This window comes from Dasypus novemcinctus, chromosome 21 (assembly GCF_030445035.2).
Source record: "Dasypus novemcinctus isolate mDasNov1 chromosome 21, mDasNov1.1.hap2, whole genome shotgun sequence".
NCBI classification, from domain to species: domain Eukaryota; kingdom Metazoa; phylum Chordata; class Mammalia; order Cingulata; family Dasypodidae; genus Dasypus; species Dasypus novemcinctus.
Window position 1 is genome coordinate 50,564,492 of NC_080693.1, and position 26,718 is coordinate 50,591,209.

At 38.7% G+C, this 26,718-nt stretch overlaps 3 protein-coding genes across 6 annotated transcripts in view; 1 reads left to right on the forward strand and 2 right to left on the reverse strand.

Annotated features, from left to right (window-relative positions):
- Positions 1-17,153, reverse strand: part of STXBP4 (syntaxin binding protein 4) — a 258,348-nt gene extending 241,195 nt beyond the window's left edge. For 2 of the 3 annotated variants that reach the window (XM_058283937.2, XM_058283935.2), the window contains exon 1: positions 16,981-17,153. In XM_058283937.2, the coding sequence (XP_058139920.1) occupies positions 16,981-17,128 (148 nt within the window). In that variant the 5' untranslated portion in view covers positions 17,129-17,153. The remainder of the gene's footprint in view (positions 1-16,980) is intronic. The other variant, XM_058283936.2, reaches the window with a different exon arrangement.
- On the forward strand, positions 17,070-24,423 carry COX11 (cytochrome c oxidase copper chaperone COX11). The gene is made up of 4 exons (XM_012524672.3): positions 17,070-17,505; positions 21,137-21,292; positions 23,023-23,148; positions 23,490-24,423. Exons 1-4 carry the CDS (start codon positions 17,119-17,121, stop codon positions 23,670-23,672), a joined length of 852 nt encoding a protein of 283 aa, XP_012380126.2. The 5' UTR covers positions 17,070-17,118; the 3' UTR covers positions 23,673-24,423.
- TOM1L1 (target of myb1 like 1 membrane trafficking protein) overlaps positions 24,168-26,718 on the reverse strand; it is a 64,266-nt gene continuing 61,715 nt past the window's right edge. For both annotated transcript variants that reach the window (XR_188143.4, XM_004457222.5), the window contains exons 15-16: positions 25,970-26,034; positions 24,168-25,150 (exon numbers count right to left, since the gene is read on the reverse strand). Coding sequence is in view for 1 of the 2 variants with exons in the window: in XM_004457222.5 (XP_004457279.2) it covers positions 25,971-26,034 (64 nt within the window). In the remaining variant the exon portion in view is untranslated. The remainder of the gene's footprint in view (positions 25,151-25,969; positions 26,035-26,718) is intronic.

The following is a 26,718-nucleotide window of genomic DNA, read 5'->3' on the forward strand; positions in this document are numbered from 1 at the left end:
CAAATCTACTGAAAGAGACAGATGTGCATATCCAAGAAGCACAGCGCACTCCACTAGTCATAAACCCCAACAGGCCCACCCCAAGACATATACTTGTCAAATTATCCAATGATCAAGAAAAAGAGAAAATCCTAAAAGCAGCAAGAGAAAAGAAAACCATCACATACAAGGGAAGCTCAATTAGATTAAGTGCTGATTTCTCATCTGAAACCATGGAGGCAAGAAGGCAGTGGTATGATATAGTCAAGGTAATAAAGGAAAAAAAATTCCAACCAAGAATACTCTACCCAGCTAAACTAGCATTCAAACATGATGGAGAGTTCAAAATATTCGCAGACAAAGAGAAACTGAAAGAGTATACCAACAAGAAACCTCCCCTTCAAGAAATTCTAAAGGGAGTTATGCAGGAAGAAAGGAAAAAACAGGAAAGGCAGAGTTGGAGGAGAGTATAAGAGCAACACAACAACAAAAAAGACAAAAAAAATACAAACAAAATATGACAAACACAAATCCAATCAAAATATGGCTAGCACAAATAATTCCTTGAAAGTAATAACACTGAATGTCAAAGGATTAAACTCACCTCTCAAAAGATTCAGACTGGGACATTGGATAAGGAAATATAACCCATCCATATGCTGTCTACAAGAAACACATCTTAGACCCAGAGACGCATGGAGATTGAAAGTGAATGGCTGGAAAACAATCATACAAGCTAACAATAACCAAAAAAAGGCAGGAGTAGCTATATTAATATCAGACAAAATAGACTTTAAATGCGAAACAATTGTGAGAGACAAAGAAGGATACTACATTTTAGTGAAAGGGAAAATCTGTCAAGAAGATTGAACAATCATAAATATTTATGCCCCTAACAAGGGTGCCTCTAAATACGTGAGGCAAACGCTGGAAAAACTAAGTGAAACAATAGATACATCTACAATTATAGTGGGGGATTTTAATACACCACTATCAACTCTGGACAGAACATCTCAAAAGAGAATCACCAAAGAAACAAAACATCTGAACAGTATATTAGAAGAGCTGGATCTAATAGACATATATAGATCATTACACCCAAACACAGCAGGATATACATTTTTATCAGGTGCACATGGATCATTCTCCAAGATAGATCATATGCTAGGCCACAAAGAAAGGCTTAATGAATTCAGAAAGATTGAAATCATACAAAACAATATCTCTAACCACAGTGGAGTCAAGCTGGAAATTTGCAAGGGACAGAAGCCCAGATTTCACACCACGATTTGGAAATTAAACAGCACACTCTTAGAAAAACAGTGGGTCAAAGAGGAAATCTCAAAAGAAATCAATGACTACCTTGAATCAAATGATAATGATAACACAACACACCAAAATTTATGGGATGCAGCAAAAGCAGTACTGAGAGGAAAATTTATAGCCATAAATTCATATATCAAAAAAGAAGAAAGAGCAAAAATTGAAGAACTAACTGCACATTTGAAGGAATTAGAAAAACAACAACAAAGTAACCCAACAGGAAGAAAAAGGAAGGAAATAACAAAGATAAGAGCAGAACTAAATGAAATAGAAAATAAGAAAGCACTTGAAAAGATAAACAAGACCAAGAGCTGGTTTTTTGAGAAGATCAACAAAATTGACAAACCTTTAGCGAGACTAACAAAGAAAAAAAGAGAGAAGATGCAAATACCCAAAATAAGAAATGAGAAAGGCGATATCACCACTGACCCCACAGAAATAAAGACTATCATAAGAGAATACTTTGAAAAACTATATTCCAACAAAAATGACAATCTAGAGGAAATGGACAAATTCCTAGAAACACATAAGCAGCCCATATTGACAAAAGAAGAAATTGATGATCTTAACAAACCAATCACAAGCAGAGAGATAGAATCAGTTATTAAAAATCTCCCAACTAAGAAGAGCCCAGGGCCAGATGGCTTCACAGGTGAATTCTACAAAACATTCCGGAAAGAACTGACACCAATCCTGCTGAAACTATTCCAAAAAATCGAAACAGAAAGAACATTACCCAACTCCTTCTATGATGCCAACATTACCCTAGTACCAAAGCCAAACAAAGACATCACAAGAAAGGAAAATTACAGACCAATATCTCTAATGAACCTAGACGCAAAAATACTTAACAAAATACTTCCTAAACGTATTCAACAACACATTAAACGAATTATACACCACGACCAAGTGGGATTCATCCCAGGTATGCAAGGATGGTTCAACATAAGAAAATTAATCAACGTAATACATCATATAAACAGACTGAAGGAAAAAAATCACATGATTATATCTATTGATGCAGAAAAAGCATTTGACAAAATACAGCACCCTTTCTTGATAAAAACACTCCAAAAGATTGGAATACAAGGAAATTTTTTGAACATGATAAAGAGTATATACGAAAAACCTAAAGCCAACATTGTTTACAATGGAGAAATCCTAGACTCCCTCCCTCTAAACTCAGGAACAAGACAAGGATGCCCACTGTCTCCGCTCCTATTTAACATTGTCTTAGAAGTACTTGCTCGAGCACTGAGGCAAGAACCAGAAATAAAAGGCATTCAAATTGGAAAGGAAGAAGTCAAAATTTCATTATTTGCAGATGACATGATCCTATACATAGAAAACCCTGAGAGATCTACAACAAAGATTCTAGAACTCATAAACAAGTTTAGTAAAGTCGCAGGTTATAAGATCAATGCGCAAAAATGAGTAGCATTTCTGTACACCAATAATGAGCAAGATCAGGAGGAAATCAAGAAACAAATACCATTCACAATAGTAAATAAAAAAATCAAATACTTAGGAATAAATTTAACTAAAGAGATAAAGAACTTATACACCGAGAACTATAAAAGATTGTTCAAGGAAATCAAAGAAGACCTAAATAAATGGAAGACTATTCCTTGTTCATGGATAGGAAGACTGAACATTATTAAGATGTCTATCCTACCAAAACTAATCTAAACATTCAATGGAATCCCAATAAAAATCAACACACCATTCTTTAAGGAACTAGAAAAACTAACTATGAAATTTATTTGGAAAGGAAAGAGACCCCGAATAGCCAAAGACATACCGAAAAAGAAAAACAAAATTGGAGGAATCACACTACCTGACTTCAAAACATACTACAAAGCTACGGTGGTGAAAATAGCATGGTATTGGCATAAGGAGAGACACACAGACCAATGGAATCGAATTGAAAGCTCTGATATAGAATCTCACATATACAGCCACATAATATTCGATAAAGCCACCAAACCCTCTCAACTGGGAGAGAGTGGCCTATTCAACAAATGGTGTCTGGAGAACTGGATAGCCATATGTAGAAGAATGAAAGAGGATTACCATCTCACACCTTATACAAAGATCAACTCAAGATGGATCAAAGATCTAAATATAAGAGCCAAGACCATAAAAACCTTAGAAAGCAGTGTAGGGAAACATCTACAGGACCTTGTAATAGGAAATGGATTTATGAATATCTCACCAAAAGCACGAGCAGCAAAAGAACAAATAGATAAATGGGACTTCCTCAAAATTAAAGCCTTCTGCACCTCAAAGGAGTTTGTCAAGAAAGTAAAAAGGGAGCCCACACAGTGGGAGAAAATATTTGGCAACCATATATCTGATAAGAAACTTATAACTTGCATATATAATGAACTCCTATATCTTGAAAATAAAAAGATAAACAACCCATTTAAAAAATGGGAAAAAGACTTAAACAGACACTTCTCCAAAGAAGAAATACAAATGGCAAAAAAGCACATGAAAAAATGTTCCAAATCTCTAGCTATCAAGGAAATGCAAATCAAAACCACAATGAGATACCATCTTACACCCATAAGATTGGCAGCTATGAAATAAACAGAAGAATACAAGTGCTGGAGAGGATGTGAAGAAAGGGGAACACTCATCCACTGCTGGTGGGAATGCAGAAGGATACAACCATTCTGGAGGACAGTATGGCGGTTTCTCAAAAAACTAGCCATAGATTTGCCATATGACCCAGCAATACCACTGCTGGGTATATACCCAGCAGAACTGAAAACAAGGACACAAACCGATATATGTACACCAATGTTCATAGCAGCACTGTTCACTATCGCCAAAAGTTGGAATCAACCCAAATGCCCATCAACAGATGAGTGGATCAATAAAATGTGGTATATACACACAATGGAATACTACTCGGCTGTAAGAACAAACACACTACAAACACGTGATAACATGGATGAATCTTGAGAACCTTATGTTGAGTGAAGCAACCCAGACATTGAAGGACAAATACTACATTACCTCAATGATAAGAAATAACCAAGCTGCCCTAGATAGCAAGAGAATGAACGATAGGCTTACAAGAAATCGGAGGGTGGAGGAAGGATGTGAGCCGATGTCTGCAGGGGTGGAATTTAAGACGAGATGGTGGTAAGTATGAACACAAAGAAGAGATAAAAGTGGGGCAAGGGGTTGCCTCTGGTTGGGGCTTTGCGGGTTTGAGGGTGGCTGGGGAGGGGCGGATGGGTACCATTGCCCAAAAGTGGGGGGAGGGAGGGGTAGCATACGAACACAGGAGAGGGTCAGGTGTTGGTGGAGAGTAAAATGCCGAGAAAATCATATCAAAATATAATAAAGAGGGTTACCTGTTTAGAACGCTCGGAGTGAGGGTCTGATGCAGGACGGGCTCCTGGGCAATGTCTAAATGCTCATTCTGCCAGAGTGGGTGACACCATGGGGTAGAAACCCAAGTAGTGAGAGTGGGGGTGGACCCACATCCTGGGGAGGACTAATGCCATCAAATAGAGGGAACTGTATCCCTCGAGAGAAAGGGTGGCTCCCAGGGCATTGGGGCAGTTGAGCAAGTTAGGCCCTGAACACTATTCCATCTATCTCTGGAAGTGGCTCCTTGGGAAACAGAGGTTGGCTGTCACTGTGGGCACCAAGGTGGAAGGGAAAATGGACGTTAAATGTGTGGATTCAAGGTAAATGGGGGGTAAGAGAGGAGTTTTGTGAGAGTACACAAGGATGGATATAAAACATGTAATATTACACCATAACATATAGGAGATGACAGACTGATAATGTAAACCATAATGTAAAACATAGGATAACTAAGAATGTAAAAAACTGTGTATCCTAAAGTATGCACCACAATGTAAGCACAGATGTCACCTTGTTAGAAAGCTATTGTCTTAGACGCTGTACATCACGTTAAGTAAATATGATGTGAATAGGGTGTAAGGGTATCGCTGTGGAAGGGAAAAGGTTTTGTGGTGGATGTATGGGAGTGCTGTATATTATATATATGCATTGCTGTGGTCTAGGGCTCCTGTGAAGAGAAGCTCAATAATTAGGGGAAAAAAAAAAAAAAAAAGAAAAAGATAGGATGTAAAATTTTTTCCAAGTCAACACGTATTCTTTATCTAACCTTTAAACCCATCGCTATATGCCATTCCCTAGTAAGGGACCCTGACATTATATTGGGCTTCAAATTTCAGGGAGTTCTGGATCACAGAGTGTTTCAACAATGGCAGTGGAGGGATACTGGTATAGGATACCATTGACAGGTGATATATGGCTGACAGGGAGCTATACAGAACATATGTCCAGGGTGCATGGTAATGTTTGGATATACTCATAGTGGCAACAATTAAAAACCACAGCAGGGGGGGTACTGGGTTCCTGGCCAGTGGTGTTCTGTCGTGGTACCTAGGTGAGCAGCGACAGTCTCCCAGGTGCAGCGGCGGGGACCGGGAGGGAGTGAGGGTTCAACAGTGAGCCCCTGACGCTAATGACTATGCTTGTGAGCTGATAAGCCTAAAATAAGAACAAGGCCTAGAGCAGCATTGTGCCTGGGAATTTCCTCCTGTCAGCCTTCATGTTACTGAAATGTGGCCAGTCTCGAAGCCAAACTCAGCATGTAAATGCAATGCCTTCCCCCCAGCATGGGACATGACACCCGGGGATGAGCCTCCCTGGCACCGAGGGACCACTATCAACTACCAACTGATGATGCAACTGGAAAATGACCTTATACGGAAGGTTCAATGCGGATCAGCAGAATATCCCTGTCTACATAAAATAACATGACTTTAAAATGCTGTTTGACCTAATGTAAGAGGGAAATGGAAAGGAGAAATGAGTTTATATGGCTACGAGTCTCTAAAACAAGAGTCTGGAGGCTGGCAGAAGGATTGCCCTTATGCACAACTGAACAGAGTCTGAGAGACAGATAAAGCAGATACAACCCCCAGATATTGGTTCCTTTGAGGGCTAAAGAGACCCATGGGAGTTATGTTCATGGCCGATTGGGTTAACTACCAGGTCAGATGGCCCCTCTTTGGAAATGGTGTTTATGTGTGATGAATCTGGACTCAGATGGGATCTCTCTTCATAAGACTTTCATGCTAATGTGCTGGAGGTGCAGTTAGTGTTGGGGTTTAAGATATATTTAGGGGATTTGAATCTCTGGACTGACAATGTGATAGCCAGGTCCTGAGCCTCAACAGACTCCAGCACCTACAATCTGATTTATTGGACTTACCACACTCAGCTAAGATGGAGTTGAAGAAGGACAACCACCACATCATGGAGCCTAGAGTGATTACAACTGAAAGTGGGAGGATTGCATCCAGCATCCATGTGGAATCTGAGCCTCCTCTTGACATAGAGGTGCAATGGACACAACCAATCCAATGTCCACATAGAAGAGGTTGGATTGGGAAAAGTGGACATGGTGGCTGATGGGTATGGGGAAATACAGGAAGAGATGAGAGGTGGAGGCGTCTTTGGGACATGGAGCTGCCCTGGATGGTGCTTCAGGGGCAATCACCGGACATTGTAAATCCTCACAGGGCCCACTGGATGGAATGGGGGAGAGTATGGGCCATGATGTGGACCATTGACCATGAGGTGCAGAGGTGCCCAAAGATGTACTTACCAAATGCAATGGATGTGTCATGATGATGGGAACCAGTGTTGCTGGGGGGGGGGGGGAGAGGTGGGGTGGGGTTTAATGGGACCTCATATATATATTTTTAATGTAATATTATTACAAGGTCAATAAAAAATAAAAAAATTAAAAAAAACATACTACAGTAGTTAAAACAGCATGGTATTTGCATAAGGAGATACACACAGAACAATGGAATCGAATTGAGAGTTCTGATATATATCCTCATATATATAGTCATATAATATTTGATAAAGCACCAAACCCTCTCAACTGGGAGAGAATGGTCTATTCAACAAATGGTGCCTGGAGAAAAGGATGGCCCCTTTTGCCCTGCGGTGGAGCGGCCCAGGTGCTGGCAAAGGCTGCCGCACCGTTGTGCCCAGTCCTGCCGGCTGTCCCGAGCCTACGCCCTGGCCACCCGCGCCGCCCCAGCCCGTGCAGTGGTGGCATAGGATCTCCCCCTGTGGGCCCTTCTTCCACATGGATGAGGAGGTGGTCTTGCAGACGCTCCAGGTGGGCTTCAGGCCCAGCAGCATCGTGGCTGATTCAGGTGGCCCCCGTGGGCGCAGGGACACGGGAACGGCGACTGCAGGGTTCGGTGCCCGAGGGTCGGCCCGCCGCTCCTGGTAACAAGAAGCGCGGCGAAAGGGAGGGCGCCGACCTGACCTAGCCGCTGTCCACTGGGAGTCGGAAGCCTATAACAGGAAGAACTGTTTGCTCTCCCTTGTTCTCTTACAGCACATGCTTCTATCATAGCAGTTTCAATATTATATTTCAGTTGAGTGAATGCCTGTTACATGCCTGCTGCCTAGTTGACTTCAGTAAGCTTCTAAAAAGTCTCTCTGACTCCAGTCTTGCCCTTCTAATACACATACCACATTGCTGTCAAAGTGTTTTATCAAAAATGAAAATTTGGTTATGTCATTGACTAAAACTCTTCCATAGGCTCTCACTGCCGCAACTAATTTTATTTATCCTTCAGGACTCCACTTAAGTCACTTTTTCAGGGAAGCATTATTTGACTTAGATTAGGTTATGTATCCCTACTGCATTTCCCCTAAATCAGCCCGTTCTTCCCTGTCACAGTACTCCTCACTTTATTACTATTCTTTGCTTAATGGCTGTTTTCTTCTCTAGGAATATAACCTTTGTAGGAACATATATATTTCACGTGTACATTGCTGTTTCACCAGAACCTAGCACAGAGTAGGCAATAACATAACTATTGAATGAATCTTTGATCCATTGACATCTAGAAAAATATCACATAATTTACTTTCAAGACATGTTTTTTAAAATAAACGAATAAATGCCTACAGCTTGCTATCCCCATATAATTTGCTCCATTAAAAAATAATAAAATTTGGAGAAAATTATCCTGTGCATTTTATTATCTTAGAGACAAAAATACTAATAAACACAAAATGTAGACAATCTTGGGTCTAGTTCTTCCTCAAAGCCCCTATCAGAAAACATATATAATGAGCAAAAACAAGAAATTCAAAGTTTAAATTTTGTACTTGGTAAAATCTTTAGGGCATGATCATTCACTGGGCATGATCATTCACTGGGCTATTGACAATGCTAAGATTCAAACCAGGTCTCCCAGTTCCAAGTTCTATACCATGACATTGCTGCCTTAGGAGAAGGAGATGGAGATCAGGGCCTTCTCTCTCTTTCCTCATTTACTGCCCTTCAATCCAACTAATTTCTTTGCTAATATGAACATTCCTTCTAAGTCTTAAATTGGGAAGGAGGACATGATCATGAACTCAGACAAAACTGATACAGTCTCATTTGTGAATGTCAATGATCCCAAACTTAAGAGTCAGAAGTAAAGTCAACTTGAGCTTTAAAATTCTGCTCAAAATACAATAACCAAAGGAAGGGTTTTAGGCTTCTTGAAACATGAGATCTCCATCAGAGCAACAGCTTACTGCTCTTAGAAGTTTCCTTGGACTATCCGACTGCATTCTGTTTGCTTTCATTCATGCATTCATCCAACACTTACCCAGTGGACTCATGCAGGCACTAGGTCTTTGTAATATTATGGCAAACAAGACAAAGTTCCTTTTCTTATGGCATTTACATTTTAGTGATGGGAGAAAAACAATAAAAAAGGAAACAATAAAATGGATTAGATTTTAGACACAGAAAGGGGATGGGATCACGTATGACTGGGCAGAGGAGGGCTAATTTAGATTGGGTAGTAGTGTTCCACTTAAGACCCAAATAATGTCAGTCGTGAGAAAATGTTCCTCAGTATTCTCACGACTGACATTATTTGCAGGCAGGGAAAGGGTCCCCAGGTAGCAAAACAAACTTTGAGGGTTAACAGAACAGAAAGAAGGCAAGTGTGGATGGAGCATGGAGAATGAAAGAGATGGGGTGAGGCACAGAAGAAGGCAGGTCTAGATTGCCTAGGGTCTTATGAGCCATGATAAGGGCTTTGGTTTTTTGCTTGATCTTATTTCACATAACCTGACTATTCTCAGGTGATCTGTATTTTGCCTTTTAGCTTGTCTCTTAATTTCCCAAGTTTGGTCTCTCTGCTTTTGTATTTTCCCTGGTTTTCTGCTATTGCCTTTAACCCTGTTTGTTATTCTGTACTTTAGCCTGAATGTCAGAATATCAGTCCATTTGGAATAAAATATTGTATTAATACTACGTGTGTGTGTGTGTGTGTATGTATGTATGTATACATAAACATGCATATTCTTGGCCAGGACCAGCCACATAATTTTTGGGTACCAGTACCAAAAAACAGGGCAGGGCCCCATGTTCAAAAACTAAGAATTCTGATGGTGACAGCAGAGTCTTAGACCAAGTGCAGAGCCTTTCTAAGTGTGGGGCCCAGTGCAAATACACGGATCACTGTTGGTGAAGCCAGTCCTGATCTTTTTTTTTTTTCCTCTCTCCCCTTCCCCCCAGTTGTCTGCTCTCTATGTCCATTTGCTGTGTGTTCTTCTGTTTTTGCTTGGATTCTTGTCAGCAGCACCAGGAATCTGTGTCTCATTTTGTTGCGTCATCTTGCTGCATCAGCTCTCCGAGTGTGTGGTGCCATTCCTGGGCAGGCTGCACTTTTTTCACACTGGGCAGCTCTCCTTACGGGGTGCACTCCTTGCGTGTGGGGTTCCCCTACGTGGGGGACACCCCTGCATGGCACTTCTTGCATGCATCAGCACTGCACATGGGCCAGCTCCACATGGGTCAGGAGGCCCAGGGTTTGAACTTTGGACCACCCATGTGGTAGGCAGAAGCCCTACCCATTGGGCCAAATCTGCTTCCCGCCAGTCCTGATCTTGACAAGTTTTTTGAATAAACAAATGCCTTCCACTGATGAAAGATGTATTTTCATTTTACCCAATCTGACAAGGATAATATTAACTTATTCAAGATGTTTTAAATGGAATAGCTAAGCAAAAAGGACATAAAGGCAGTTGCCAGGAACTAGGTAGGAAACTAGAGTATCAAGATATCTGAGGCAACTTCATAGCATTACTGTGCAATAATTGGAAAACAATGATTACTCAGCCTGTTCTCACGCAAACTACAATTCATTTGTTCTTAATATTTACTCAATTGCATTATTCTTCCTCTTTTAGAAACAAGGAAAGCATTGTAATAAATAGCTACCAAATAAACAGTTAGTACTGTTGGAATAGTTAGGAATTTCACATCCTAAATGGACCCAATAGTTTTATTAAGCAAATAGACAAGTAGGAAATACAGCTCAGTAACTAACCTATTAAGGTTTAAGTTGTTACTTCCTTAATTTAGGTTATTCTTTTCTTAAAGTAAAAAAAATAATAAATACAAACCAAAAATTACCTTTGTAATTCTTAAGTCTTTAGAAGCCTGAAAACCAATAATCAGTAAAGAAAACATTGCATGGCTATCAAAATGGTTTGTATGAAAAAGAAACCTATATTACCTAATATGAAAAACTGCACATCATCATAGTTAACTTAAAAGAGCTTAAAGGTTTTATTATTTATTGCTGAAAAATATTACAAATATAGTGCTTGCTAGTAGGAAATGCCAGCACAGTCCTTCACAGTCTGAATGTGTAATCAACACCCTCTCACCTGCAGAATAGGGTTGTACCCGCCTTGCCTTAAGGAGCTCCCATTCCATTCATAGCATGAGTTATCATAATGATTTATGAAGTATCAGAAGCACACTCAAACTCACAGGAATTGTAGCATAGGGCTAGTCATTAAAACTTTATAAAAATACCGTATTTTGGTTTTTCCCAATGCTATATTATTATTGTATCCATGCATATTAGAAGACCTATTACTATCAAAAGAATTCCTTTGGACCCAGGTTCCAACTTTGGTCTCTGACCCTGATTCCTAAGTTCAACTCTGCCTAAACTGTTTCCTCTAGCTAAGAAATAAAAAATTTCAAAATGTGCTCTCTCAGAGATAGACATCCACTCACATTAATGATGATTTTAATTGAGGCAATTTTCCAGTATTGAGGAGGAAAGCTGCTACTTTTGTTGTCCATTAAAGGCTGCTTTTTTATAAGGTGCAATAAAAATAGCAAAGAGTCAGAAAAACTCAAGTTTGAGTATCAGCTCTGCCCCTACCTAACTGAATAAGCCTGGTACTCATCTGTAAAATTAGGAAAGTAGCCCCTTCCCCTTCAACAGTTGAGCTTGGGGAGTAGATAGGGAGAAAGCTTGTGATCAGGTCCAAATTTCCTAAATGGCCATTCCTCCTTCCTTCAAATCCTTCTAAAATGTCTGGAGCTGAGCTTCCTAATTGGTTTCCTCTTGCCTCCTTCCCCTTTACTTCTGTCCTGCTAAGCTTCTGACTGGTGCCCGGTGGGCAGTTTGTGGTAGGGAGGAGAGGTAGGTATGGCATATCTAATGCTCTGCTTTGAGTTAGTATGCAAGGCAAGGATGAGCTCGCTTGTCTGGTACCAAACTTTCAGCTGTGGTAGTCTGGTTACATACAAGGGGGATGGAGCCTTTACAATGCAGATAATGGCAGCCAGATTTCTCCCTGTTGGACATACATACTTCTATATCTGTTTACGCACTCACATTTCCTTGTTCTCTCTGCTGAAAAGGGTCATATAGCAATGAACATTTACAGCACTCAGATTTTGTTTCTAAACACCATATTCCACTAAAAGGAAACAAAACTCGTTGCAGAAATGGCTGACTCCAGGGTTAGGGCAGGAAAATACAAGGTGAGTCTGGGACATTTTGTTTCAGAAAATAGTAAGTGATCAAACATAATGGGAACATGTTAAAAGGACACAAGAGCCAACTGTAAGGGGCCATCACTAGCCAAATCTGGGAAAAATTGAGGATCAGAATAAAAAACGATAGTATTAAGATGGTGCAAAAGTAAATGTGCTTTTGCATTGTTGAAATTTGCCATTTGATATTGGCATACATTCTTAAATAAATGTGGTTATGTTATAATCATTTAAATGTGCATTTCTCCCTTTATGTTTTTTTGCTAATGACTTACTACTTGCGGTTTATTTTGTATCTATTTTAGACTACGGAAATGATGTTAGACAGAAAGCAAATTAGAGTGATTTTCTTATTTGAGTTCAAAATGGGTCATAAAGCAGCAGAGACAACTTGCAACATCAGTGATGCATTTGGCCCAGGAACTGCTAACAAATGGTTCAAGAAATGGTGGTTCAAGAAATTTTGCAAAGAAGACGAGAGCGTTGAAGCTGAGGAGTGTAGTTGCCAGCCATCAGAAGTGGACAATGACCAATTGAGAGCAGTCATCGAAGGTGATCCTCTTACAACTATATGAGAAGATGCCAAAGAACTCAACGTCGACTGTTATAAGGTCGTTCAGCATTTGAAGCAAATTGGAAAGGTGAAAAAAAGTTTGATAGGTGGGTGCCTCACAAGCTGACCAGAAATTTTAAAAAGTCTGTTTTGAAGTGTCATCTTCTCTTATTATACAAAACAACAAACCATTTCTTGATCAGATTGTGACATGCGATGAAAAATGGATTTTATACGATAACCGGTGATGACTAGCTCAGTGGTTGGACCGGGAAGAAGCTCCAAAGCATTTCCAAAGTCAAACTTGCACCAAAAAAAGGTTACAATCACTTTGGTTGTCTGCTGTCAATTTGATCCACCACAGCTTTGTGAATCCCAGCAATACAATTACATCTGAGAATTAAGTTCAGCAAATCAATGAGATGCACCAGAAACTGCAACGCCTGCAGCCGGCATTGGTCAACAGAAAGGGCCCAATTTTTCTCCACCACAACGTCCAACCGCATGTCACACAACCAGCACTTCAAAAGTTGAACGAATTGACTATAAAGTTTTGCCTCATCTGCCATATTCACCTGACCTCTTGCCAACCAACTGCCACTTCTTCAAGCATCTTGACAACTTTTTGCAGAGAAAACGCTTCCACAACCAGCAGGATGCAAAACTGCTTTCCAAGAGTTTGTCCAATCCCAAAGCACAGATTTTTACACTACAGGACTAAACAAACTCATTTCTCATTGGCAAAATGTGTTGATTATAATAGTTCCTATTTTGATTAATAAAGATGTGTTTGAGCCTAGTTATAATGACTTAAAATCATGGTCTGAAACTGCAATTCCTTTTGCACCAATTTAATAGTTACCATAAACTTTGCTTAAAATAGGGATCCAGGAGTCTATACTGACATAAATAAGCAAATGAATTTTTAAAAATCTATGAAGGAAAAGAGAAAATTCTACCCTACAGCTGAATGTCTTTCTAATAAATCTAGAAATATCAAAATAGAAAATCACTATTTGGCATCCATGACAGCAATTACTGACTCAGGCAAGAATTATCAATGGAACTTAAATCTAGTAAGAGAACATTTGATGAAGCAACAAATGTTCACACAATCTCAAAGCATCAACCACAAAATACATTACTTGCTTATTAATAAGTACAACATATTTATTAGTTAACTTTATAGGTAAGAAACCTGATAGACACAATCTTAATAAAGTGATAAAAGTTAACATCACCGGTAATGGAACAACTTGATATGGTGTGACTCCCAAGAGGATTCGCTGAGAAGAGCAGTGTCACTTTTATAGTGTTTTCCCCAAAGACGAATAAAGTAAAACATCAGACAAACCCAAACTGAGGGACATTCTACCAAGCAATAAGCCTGTTTTCTTTAAAAACGTTAAGGTCATGAAAACAAGAAGTCTTCCAGATTGAAAAAAAAATTAAGAAACACAACATCTCAATAAAACACATGATCCTGCAATGGATCCTAGAACTCAGAAAATGATCAGAACAAATGGAAAAATCTGAATGGAGTCTACAGATTACATGGTAATATATTTGATCAATGTTAACTTCCTGATTTCTGATATCTGAACTGTGGTTACAAGAGAGAATATTCTTGCAATTAGGAAATAAACAAATATTAAGTTTACTATACTGGGGACATGATATCTAAAACTATTTCTCAAATGGTATAAAAATGTTAAGGAGAATTTGTACAAAAGATATGTGTACTTTTTCTTCAACTTTTATATAAAGTTTAAATGATTTGAAAATAAAAAGTTAGAGGCTTAACTAAAGGATATTCTTTGTTCTACATAGTACATTCTCAATATAATTGAATCAACAAAAATATTCACATCATTCAAAAGTACTTCCTAAGCATGAATTGTCATTTTTATCATATTTAGACCATATATGAAGCATATTTTCTTTCCATTAAAGTAGAAAGCTACAAACAGCAACACCAGCTGGCAAGATTACTGCACCTTGAAAGGAATAGTTCCACTCTGCAACTAGAAAAACAAAACATATAGAGATTGAGAGGTGAAGAATTTTCTTGTCTGTTTATTATTATTATTATGAAAATAATGAAAATGCTCTAATAATGATCAAAGTGATGAATGCACAACTATGTGATTATGCCAAATACTGCTGACTGTACACTTTGGATGAATTGTATACTTTATTAACATGTAGCAATAAAATTGATTTGTTAAAAAAAAAAAAAAATATATATATATATATAGGAGCACCCAAGATAAGGACATTATTACTGACATCTACATTGCTAACTGGAACTACATGGAAGGCTTGCCTGGAGAAGAAGAGTCCATAGAGGAGTATATTATTGGTTATATGACATTAACTTTTGCATGTGGTTTGATTACGTGCTGTAAAAAAATTTAAAAAATAAAAGTGTGGCATTGTCCTGAAGGACCTGATAATCTGGTACAAGAACCAACATATATAAGGATGAAAAAGATTTTCAAACATTCTCATAACATAACAGGTATATATTTGTAGACTTAGATTATTAAAAAATTTAAAAGTCAGCATGCCAAGTAGAAAAGAATCAGAAGAGATTTGCATTTCATTAGCTCTGCACATTTTCTTGTCCTGTGACAAGCAGATAAATTACGTCAAATAACCATCAACACTCACCTGGAGTACAGTAATTGCCTCTCAACTATTCTACTTACGTTCTTGCTCTTTCACCTCTTTTTCATAAAGTAATAAATATCTTGTTAAAAATGTGATTCAGATCATGTCACTCACATGCTTAGAAAACATTCCAAAAACTTCCTACTCCTTTTAGAATAAAATCCAAACACCTGGATGTGGTTTAAATAAGGCTTGACACTATCTCGTCCCTGTGTACCTGCTGTGACTCCATTTCCTACCACATGTTTCCCTGCACCAGGCTAAGAACACATTGGCTCCCTTTCAGTCATGCCAGCTCTTTCCTTTCTCTGGGCCTCTGCATGGCCTGGAATTGTCATAGTGAAGGGAGCTCCTTATGTTCACTCAAGTCTAGGCTCAAATGTCACCTTATCAGAAAGGCCTTACTTCACTACCCCTCCTCCTCAACACTCTCAATCACATTATCCTATTCCACTGTCATCACTGCACTGATTGTTATCTGAAAGTTCCTGGTTTATGTATCTCTTACTTGATTATCCTGAGTCTCCCAGTAAAACGTACACTCCGTAACAGATGTGATCTTATCTGACTTCTGTGCTGTACCACCAGGAGCTTGAATAATGCCTGACAAACGGTAAAATAAAAATGTTTGGTGACTTAAAGTCATTTGCATTTCCTCATCCCTGAAAGTGGAGATAATTGTAGCTGTTCTGCCCATCAGAAAAAAAGCCTAATTTTACTAAATATGTACTATGCCTCAGGAACTGTGAAAAATCACTTGACATGCATGTTATTTACTATTATAATTTCTATTTTGCACATGAGGCAACACAACCTTGGCTTACTGAGGTTAAATAATTGGTCTAACGACCCACGGCCAGTAGTGAGGACACGGGTATGAATCTAGACCTGCCCAACCTCAGGACAGGAATTCTTAATAAGTACTTTTAGTTCCTAGAAAAATGCTTCCTTCTATTACAATGAAATCTGCACTGCCATCTGCCCCACCGAGCCCCCAGGTACTAGCATGTCTTTTGGGACAAGTGAAGAGCAATTATATCCCATTATATAGGTCTCTTTTTGAAAATGAAGGTCCCAATTTCCTTCAGTCCTTCCTTAAACGACCCTCATATCCAGGTCACACTCTCAACAACCTTCAATTTAACAACTCTTGCGCTCCAGAAGTTGTGATTTTCTCTGGGTAAGGGGTAAAGCGGCGCTCAGAAACAGACTGCCCAGAAACTAAGGAAAAGTATATGTAAGTGGCCGAGGGAGCTACAGTAAGGAACACAGGAAAGCTTCCTGGGAGAGGGGATCCTTGAGCACTGAGTCAAGGGCACCAAGTAGCTGGCGGGCGACCAGAGAATCCCAGGTAAAAGGGTCCCGGGAGAGTTGCCGCTGGGGGCCGCTAGGTCGAGACGAAGGCTGTAGGAGTTTAAGAAGATCAAGAATACTATCCCAAGTTATAATGAGCTTGCACGCGGAGGAACCAAAACGTCTGCATAAAAGTAGGTTAGAGAGACACTGAAGGGAAGCAAAGGACGAGGAACAGTTATGAAGCAAAAAGCTAACTTACCCGCAATCTGACAACCCGGCCTCCGTAGCTTGAATACGGAGCGGCTACCTGAGAAGCCTTTGTAATCAAGGCGGGGAGGGCTCAACCCAAATATCGCGAGAAAGAGCATGCATCGCGAGATCTGACCTCTCGTCCCGGATGTACCCATGTTCTGTCCTTAGTGCTATGGAAGAGTTATGCCGTCTGAGATGGAAGTGCGTCGCTCTGTGCGGTTGGCGATGGAGTCACTCTAGGTACCCAGCCAAGGTTGAAAGGAGGGTAGAGCCATTTCTCAGGCCGAGATGGTGTGGGACAGGAGGTGCTGAAGGTCTTAGGCAGCTCAGGACGTGGGGGCGCTCAAGCCTGGCCCGGGACCTGGCGGTGCAGCCGCTGCGGCGGCCGAAGAGCACGAACCCATTCTCGCGTGCGCAGGAGGAGGACTGGAGGCGGCGGAATAAGACGGTCCTCACGTACGTGGCCGCAGCTGCAGTGGGCATGCTGGGGGCCTCTTATGCCGCGGTCCCCCTCTATCGGCTCTATTGCCAGGTAGGGGTCGGCGCTATCCACTCCGTGGCGCGATCAGTAGGGGTGCAGGTGCAGGAAAAAAATACCACTACAGAAATCTCCCCACGGTGTCATAGTTGGAAGGGATGTTTAGGGATTATCTAACGCCCACTTATTTTATCAAAGAGGAAACGGACTCGAGTAACTTGCCAAAGGTCACCAAGGTAGTGGCAAAGTTGCAGGTAGACTCAACTCCCCGTAGTGATCATGCTCACACCACCCTGCATTTCTGAAAGTGAATTTCCCGGTTCTCAGGCTACACCCCACTTTCAAAAAGGTCCGCGGTCAGTGATGAGGTTTTTCAGCAATCTACTTTATCCAACCCCCCCCCCCCGCTCATATATATATATATATACCAGCTTTAAAAGTGTAATTTATGTAATACATTAATTCTGTGATGTTGTTTATGTGGATGGTTAATCCTGGAATGGGACTAGGTGTTACTTGTGCTTAAACTGGGAGCAGTTCTTCCATATAAGGGAGCATGAATTAGCTAATACGTTTACTTTGTGCTCCTTTTTAGATTAGCTCTAAGCAGTAGTTCTTAAAGTGTGGTCCCTAGACCAGCAACAACAGTATCACCTGGGAATTTAAGAGCATATTTTTGGACCCCATTCCAGATGTACAGAATCAGAAACTTTGAGACTTAGTCTCAGTAATTTGTATTTAAATAAGACTTCTAGCTTATTCTGATGAAACCTGTTTGAGAACCACCAGCAAAAGCAAACTTTACCTATATCATATGCTTCTCCTTAGTTCTTAATAGCTTAGTTCTTAAATCAGCTGCTTTAACTGAGCATTGGGATCACCTGCAGAGGTTCTTAATACATGCTGGGGGTTTCTCTACCCCAGAGATTCTGATTAGGAAATATGGGTTAGGGCCCGGGAATATCTTTTGTTAAAAATATGCCATAAATGATAGCTACGTGTTATGTTTATTCAATAAATGTGTAAGTGGTTCCTAAGCTTTGTTGCACATTAGAATCACCTGAGGAGTTTTAAAAGTCCCAAGTGCCAAGGTCACACTAAACAAACGAGAATATCTGGAAGTGACCCGGCCTCAGTTATTTAAATATTCCTCAGATGATTTCCAAAGTGTGGCAGTTTGGATATCCCTGGTTTTCACAGCAGGAGTTACTGCTCTTCCCTGCAACCATTGTTATTCCCTGGTCTACTTGCTGTCTTTATGGAGATAACTTCCTTTCCCGTTTCAGTGGTGACTGAAGCAGAAGGCAAAAAGGCCTTTATTTTCAGTCTCCTAGTGTTATCATCTATGTAGGAAATGCAATAGCTTGATTTTTGGAGGTTGAGTGTAGAATGTGGATTAATTTTCATCAGAGATCAGCCTGAATCAAGCATAAACCCCCAAACCTACCAGTTTATACAAGAAAAGCTTCCCAAAAAGCCAGTAGGGGATGGAGAAAGGCAATTTTATCCCGCCAGAGGACATTTGGCAGTGTTTGGTGTTACAGCTGGGTGGTGAGGGATGCTGTTGGCATCTACTGGGCCAGGATGCTGCCATACATCCTATAGTGCACGCAAGGAATTCTCCAGCCCAAAATGTCAGTAGTGCAAATGTTGAAAAACTGTCTCAAACTGAAGTGAACGACAATATTGTGTGTGTGCATGTATTTTTTAAGGTGTAAAGGGGATGAGAGGGTGGCAGGAAAGGAAAAATTAATTTGTAATCCCAAATTTAAACTGAATGTTAAAGTAATCGTGACATATTTTAAAAAGCACATGCCATGGCTCCAGTATCCCAGAAATTCTGATTAGGAGAAGCTCTAGAATCACAGAACTTTAGAGCCAGAAATAAGAAAAGAGATTATATAGATCACTTAATATAATGACTTTATTTTACAAGTGAGAAAAATGTTGCCCAATTCTTAGAGCTAGTTAGTGACAGAATTAGACTGGAACCTGGAACTTTTTTTTTTTTTTTAATTTTTCCCTCCTCGCCCCCTGTTGTCTGCTCTCTGTGTCCATTTGCTGTGTGTTCTTCTGTGTCTGCTTGTATTCTCATTAGGTGGCTCTGTGAACCAATCCTGGGACCTTCCAGAGTGGGGGAGAGGTGATTACTCTCTTGTGCCACCGCATCTCCCGGTTCTGCTGTGTCTTATTCTCTCTCCTCTGTGTCTCTCGTTGCATCATCTGGCTGCGCCAACTCTCCGCATTGGCTGTCACTCCTGTGCGGACCAGCTTTCCCATGCTGGGTGACATTCCATGCATAGCAGCACTCCTGCACTAGGCAGCACTTCTGTACTGGCTGGCCCTCTGTGTGGGCCAGCTTGCCCTCACCAGGAGGCCCTGGGCATTGAACCCTGGACCTCCTATATGGTAGATGGAAGCCCAATTGGTTGAGCCACATCCATTTCCCTGGAACATTTTCTTTTCAGTGCCCTTTTCTGTTCTTGGTTTGTTTTAAGTACTGGACTTAGAAATTTAAAGAATCTATATTCAAACACTGCCTATCCAAAAAGGCCACATTAAGGAATGTTTATGGGGGGAGCACTTTTTTTTTTTTTTTTTTTTTCAGAAATTCTGGAAAAGGAGTTACCTACATCTTAAAACTCAACCATAGCACTTTTTTGGGGAGAAGAATATACGTACCTATTAAACAAGGGTAAATAAATGCTAATACTTCTGATACATTTTTGGAGGTTATTATGTAATTTGGTAAGGTTGCATACCAGTGGGGTGAAGCTTGTTCACTTGTGTAACAAGCAGAAGAGAGTAAGGCTGTATTTTCTGAGGAGTCTTTCCCCTAGCATCAAATTTGGTATTTTTAACCTAAAATAATAACAGGTTAATTATCCAAAGAACAGAATTCTGACAACAGTGGCCATCAGAAGAATGATGACCCTGAAAGTAAGGATTTATTTTAAATCATTTCTGCTAAGGAAACAGCTAATGGCAATGAAGATAGGCAAGAATTGTCAGATACATGTTATCCTGATGGCTTATAATGAGCTGATTCAGTTACCAAAGAGATTCAGGGCTCTGGTTAACTGATTGTTAAAACTATACTGTGCAGACAAGTATAGGAAAAGATACAAAGTCATTAACCAACATGGGAAAATGCTTATGATAATGCCTGAGGAAAGCAGAATACAGAAGTAAAGCAACAAACTGATTTGGACTATAACAGTAATGGTATGGAAAAGGACCATTACAGGAATATGGAAAAATGAAATGATTTAAATATTTTCACTGAAATGACCAGTTTGTGAGTACATTTTATTTCTATTAATGACTAACAGCTCAAACGAAATAGCAATAAAGTATATATTTTTAAAGTTAAGCTAAAAATCTTAAGCTCTGTTATCAGTAATAACAGTTCGCTTACCTAGAGAGTTTGATTTTCCTAAATGTCTCATGTTGATCCTGTCACATAACAAAGGGATTATTAAAAATATGTGAATGACTAACAAATACAGGCCATTGACAACCAAAAAGTGGTCAAACCATTGACATAGTCAGTGAGTGATAGCAAAAAACTGCCTCCAACTGGATGACTAAACATAAATTGTATTTAAATTTTAATTTTTATCCAACAAATAGATCATTAGCACTTTGAAGTATTAGCACAGTATACTTTATTTTCTTTTTATAGACCACAGGACTTGGAGGATCTGCAGTTGCAGGTCATGCATCAGACCAGATTGAAGCCATGAGGCCTGTTAAGGATCGCATCATTAAAGTTACCTTTAATGCAGATGTGCATGCAAGTCTCCAGTGGAACTTTAGACCTCAGCAAACAGAGATATATGTAAGTGCCTAAAGCAGTTAGTAAAAGATGACTTTTTCAATGTAAATATTCCTTTCTTTAGTCATTAAATTGTTTTACAGTTTAGGAAACATCATTTAAACAGTTGCAAAATACCGATAGACTATTAACTGTTTAAATTCTTTGATTACTTCCAATTGTTTTTTCAAAGTGTCCATACCTAATGTTGTAACAGAATAAATGTACTTTAACTTTTAAGTTACAAGTTACTGGTAAAAGTCAGTTTGGAATAATGGAAAACATATGTTTTTATTTAAATTATATTGTTAAGAGTTTGGGGAGTGGAGGTGGCTCAAGTAATTGGGGCATGGGAGGTCCTGGGTTCCGTTTCTGGTGCCTCCTAAACAGAGGTCAAATGTGTCTTCTGATCACTAATCTTGGGATCAGCAGCAGTTTTTCTGCCACATAGCTTTCCTCAGGTATAGATGATATAGGAAAAATGTTGAAAATGTTGGTTACAATGAAAAGTAGTTTACTGATATACATGAAAAGTATCCTGTCCCTTAAGAAAAAAAAATTTGAGGACCTTGGCAGTATTCCTGTTGAATTGTCACATTATACTGTAGTCAGACTAAACATAAAAGGTTTCCTAACATCTTGATTAACTGGAATCCAGGGAGAATTTAATTGAAATTATCTCACTACCTAAAGATTTGCCAGAAAGACTTAATTTAAATAACCCTTATTGAAAAACCCTATGTAAGAGTGTTAGTGGCTGAATCGGTACAAGTGACAGAACATCTTTTAGAAATATTGTTTTAAAGTCTTGCTATTTTTCTTATTTTCTCAAAACTAGTATTAAAGCTTTTTGATTAAATATTTTATTCAGTCACTTTTGCTCTGATTCTAAGTAGGCTGAGTTTACAGTTAGTCTCTATTATGGGTTAAAATGTGTTTCCCAAAGACATGTTGAAGTCCTAGTCCCTGATACCTGTGAATGTGATGCTATTTGGAAATAGGATCTTTGAAGATGTGATTTGTTAGGATGATGGATTACAGTGGGCCCTAATCCAGTAGACTGGTGTCCTTAGAAGGGAGAATTGGACACAAAGCCCGACAAGGAAGAATGCCATGTGACAACTGAGGCAGAGAGTGAAGTGCTGTACTTGCAAGCCAAGGAACACCAAGGATTGCCATTGAACACCAGAAACTAGAAGAGGCAAGGAAGCATTCTTCTTTATAGGTTTCAGAGGGAGCATGATTTCAGACTTCTAGTCTCTAGAACTGTGAGACAAGAAATACATTGTTTTAAACCCACCTGGGTTGTGGTACTTTATTATGGCAGCCCTAGGAAACTGAGACATTAGCTTTTGAAAAATAATTTTTGAAAATTATAATGATATTCAAATGTAAATGGTACAAAGAAGTTAGGTTTGGGCTGCAATAGGCTTGGCTTGTCCTTGAATACATTTTAAACAACTTTTTTTTTTGCAGATGATTGCTTGAAGACTTCAGATATACAAGAGGATAATCCACTACTAGTTATGCATGATAGAGTATGGTTCTTCATTGACACATTGACAAATGAAATAGGAAACTTAGATATGTTTATGGGCAGTATTCCCAATTTATTTGCTGACCCTTAACATTAGCTTAAGTGCTTAGGTATTGTGGTCTCATGAATAGAAAAAGCTATGTGACTGTAATAGGAGTTATATAAGAGGAGTTATGTAATGTTTAAATATTGATAATGTATTATTTTTTAAAAACAGGTAGTGCCAGGAGAGACTGCACTGGCGTTTTATAAAGCTAAAAATCCTACTGACAAACCAGTAATCGGAATTTCTACATACAATGTTGTGCCATTTGAAGCTGGACAGTATTTCAATAAAATACAGGTACAACTAAATCTAAACTTTATAGAATACGATAAAAATAAATGAAACAGTTTAGTACCAAATTTACTGCAGTGTTTTACTAGATACTCATAATTACTGAGAGCCATTTATTCTAAACTTCGAGCTACTTGTATTTTCATTGTTTATACCAGCTCTGCAGAGATTGAGAGCTAAACCAAATGGATATCTGAATTGATTCTCAATTCTTATTAGCTGTTAGTCCATCTCAGAATTAGATATTTTAACAGTATGCTTTTAAGGCAAGAAAAGAACTGTTTTCTTGGTTTCTGTTATAGCTAATAGAATAGAAATCTTAATAAATACCATTTTTTAACTTCTAGTGCTTCTGTTTTGAAGAACAAAGGCTTAATCCACAAGAGGAAGTCGATATGCCAGTGTTTTTCTACATTGATCCTGAATTTGCTGAAGATCCAAGAATGGTGAATGTTGATCTCATCACTCTTTCTTATACTTTTTTTGAAGCAAAGGAAGGGCACAAGTTGCCAGTTCCAGGCTATAATTGAAGACAGCAGCTAAGTCTGGCTTTGAATTTGTGATTTTTGAAAAATCATGTATCTTGCCTTCTCAGAAGAGAAATATTATAATATGAAACTATTTTAAATAATATGTAGTGGTGGTTCTTTTTGTTCCCTCCCAACTAATTTATTCTACTTTCATCATAAGAAAACTATAATGCCTATTTAAAATGTGTGACTGTTCAATACCATACATAAAAGTTTGCAAGTAGTACTAAAAAACTGTTTCTTAAATATGCAGATAATGGTAGATCTTGATTCAGTACTTCCCTTACAAATTATTGGCCATTCATATTTGAAGTAGTGAATCTGAAAAATTTATGCCCAGGGTTATGTAATTTTAGGCTACAGATCAGAATTTTGACCATTTTTATGATTATCTCTAAAATAGTTGCTACTTTCCTTCAGTGGGAAGAGTGAACTATCTTAAAAGCTCAAAGTAGAAGAGGAATCACTAAATAACCTAAGCCCTAAACCCAAAGATTATTCTTATTTTTAAATTCTGCTTTATTTTTCTGTTAAGCTCTATATTACATTCATAGTATTAAACACATAATTTTACATTTGTAGTACAAACATAATTTGAAAATGCCTAAGTATGTCTCCTAGATTATAGCATTAACCATGATAATTCCAAGTCCCTGAATATGAAGTATGAGATGGTGTACATTTACTGACATCAGAAGTTCTTCTGTGAACAAATTCTGTAAAAAGATGTATTAAATTATTTTAATAGTAATTTATTTGTCATTGTAATTTATATGAGCCAATCCACAATTTGTTCTGAATATCTTCCAGTAAAATCTTGATTCCAAATGGAAATGTCAAATTACAGTAAAAAAACAAAAAGAACATTTAGTATATTATAAAGAATCATATTGAAAGGCAATTTGTTGCACAACCCAGTGACCTGTTCAGGATACTTGAAATATAATTAAACTACATTCTTCAGGGCTTTTATAATTCACAATTCTAAACAAGAGTATTATTTATAAAGACGTGCAAATTAACTTTTACATTCAACTTTAAATAAGGCACTAAGTATTCTTCCTCAATAATACCTTCAGTTTCTCACATTTCATGTACATCTATTTAGAACTATTTTGTAATGAAATAATCTCATCACAGCTGTATTTAATTTTTCTTTTCTAAATTTAAAAGGGCCATGAAACATGGCATTGTAATTAAACTGGAGGCCTAAGTAAAACGGAGTTTTCTTCTGCTGAAGTTTTAAGCAACTATGTGTTATAAACCAGGTCTTTGGAGATGAATCTTGAGCTGTTGTCAGGAACCATAAGTGCAACCCTGGAACTGTTAACTCTTCTCTCAAAATACTGCTGAGGAGAAATGTTCCAGTATCCACCATGTGTTGGTAGGTCTTGTCTTTCAGGCCTCAAAGCTGGACAGGGTCTAGCCTTTTGAGAGTTGGCACTCTTGCAGCTAGAGCGCTGGTCATCCACTTTTGCCTAGAATAAAGAAAAGATGATGACCAGCCATCTCCATCCTTCTCTTTTCCTCATCTTTCTCTGCTGGGAGACTAGAGAACCTCAGTCGAGTAGAGGAGAAATGGCAATTTACTTCTTCCATGGGGAGAGTATAAAGGGAATAAAAATGTTAATAGGTTGGGGAGCAGGTGTTGCTCAAGTGGTTGAGTGCCTGCTTCCTACGTGGGAGGTCCTGGGTTCCTTCCCAGTGCCTCCTAAGACCAAAAAAAACAAAAACAAAAAATGAGCATGAAAAAACCACTCAGGAGCCAATATGGGTCAGGGGTTGAAAGCTGGCTTCCCACATACAAAGTCAGGGATTCAATCCCCGGGCCCCAGTATCTCAAAAAAAAAAAAGAAAAGAAAAAAAAAATAGGTGGCCAAGCATTCATTAGTGAATAAGTGGAATAAGTGTTAACTGGAACATTAGACAGCAAATAGGAAGAATCCAGACCTGCATGGATGACTAAGAGTAAATGCGGTGGGGGGAATGGGTGTAGCTCGGTGGTTGAGTGCCTGCTCCCCATGTACAAGGCCCAGGTTCAATTCCTAGTACCTACTAAAAAAAAAAAATGAATAGGTTCTACCCAGTATCAATTAACAGGCATTGTCTTTACATTAAAGATAATGTCTGTTTCAGTGCTGAGAACTTTCTATTGGTGGTATACTTTTCTTAGCATTAATATACCATGAACTAAGTTCTGTCAGTGTCCGGGCCCTAATAAAATGTAAATACTAAATTCAGAAAGTGACTATTACAATGAAATTTTGTAGGATGTGAAATGTGCATGAAATCTTTACCTCAACAGCCAGTATGATTTTGAGTTCCTTTGTCGAGATGAACATCAATTTCTTCATAAATAGGTCTGAAACAAACAAAATGACACCACAGCAAAAGGATTACATATCAAAGTACTATTTTGGTTTTTAACTGTCAGTATGTTAACCCAAAATTTGATGCTGTTTTAGATGTTCAGGCTACATCAGAGATTTCTGTCCTGAAACTTATATTCTAGCTTTCTTTAACTCTAATGTTGCAAATACTTTGCCTCTTATAAATACATATAGTGTAAAGCCAATTCATTTTTACTTGTAAGTTAAATAAAATATAAAATTTGGACAAATAGTTTGCTTTCTGCTAAAAAATCTGTTAAGCTTTTCTTTTCAAAAACTTAAACCATTAAATACTTGCAGCTTATTGAACCTATGTGATTATTCTCTAGACTTCTGGGCAACCTTTAGCTATAACTGTCATCTTTATACCTTAACTATAGTAATTTTCTATGACAGCCTTCATTTAGTTCCTTACATGTCTGACTAGAAAATACTTACACCTGCAAACATGACATTCATATACACAATAAAGCAAAACATGGCTGGAGAAAAAATCTCATAAAACCCCCAGCACTATAAAAGCAACAATCACCACCTTCATTGAAACCCCCCAACATGGCCGTGAAACCTTAATGTTTCTATAATAAGCCTTGTCTCATTTTCCATAAAACTCTTTCAACCTTCTTAATTCTCCTCAAGCCTCAGATCCCTCCCAT

Excerpts from the sequence above, each read along its gene's own strand:
- COX11 (XM_012524672.3), top strand. The coding sequence starts at position 17,119 with ATGTACCCATGTTCTGTCCTTAGTGCTATGGAAGAGTTATGCCGTCTG. Across the intron at positions 21,293-23,022 it reads CTCAGCAAACAGAGATATAT|GTAGTGCCAGGAGAGACTGC; the intron begins GTAAGTGCCTAA and ends TTTTAAAAACAG. Across the intron at positions 23,149-23,489 it reads AGTATTTCAATAAAATACAG|TGCTTCTGTTTTGAAGAACA; the intron begins GTACAACTAAAT and ends TTTAACTTCTAG.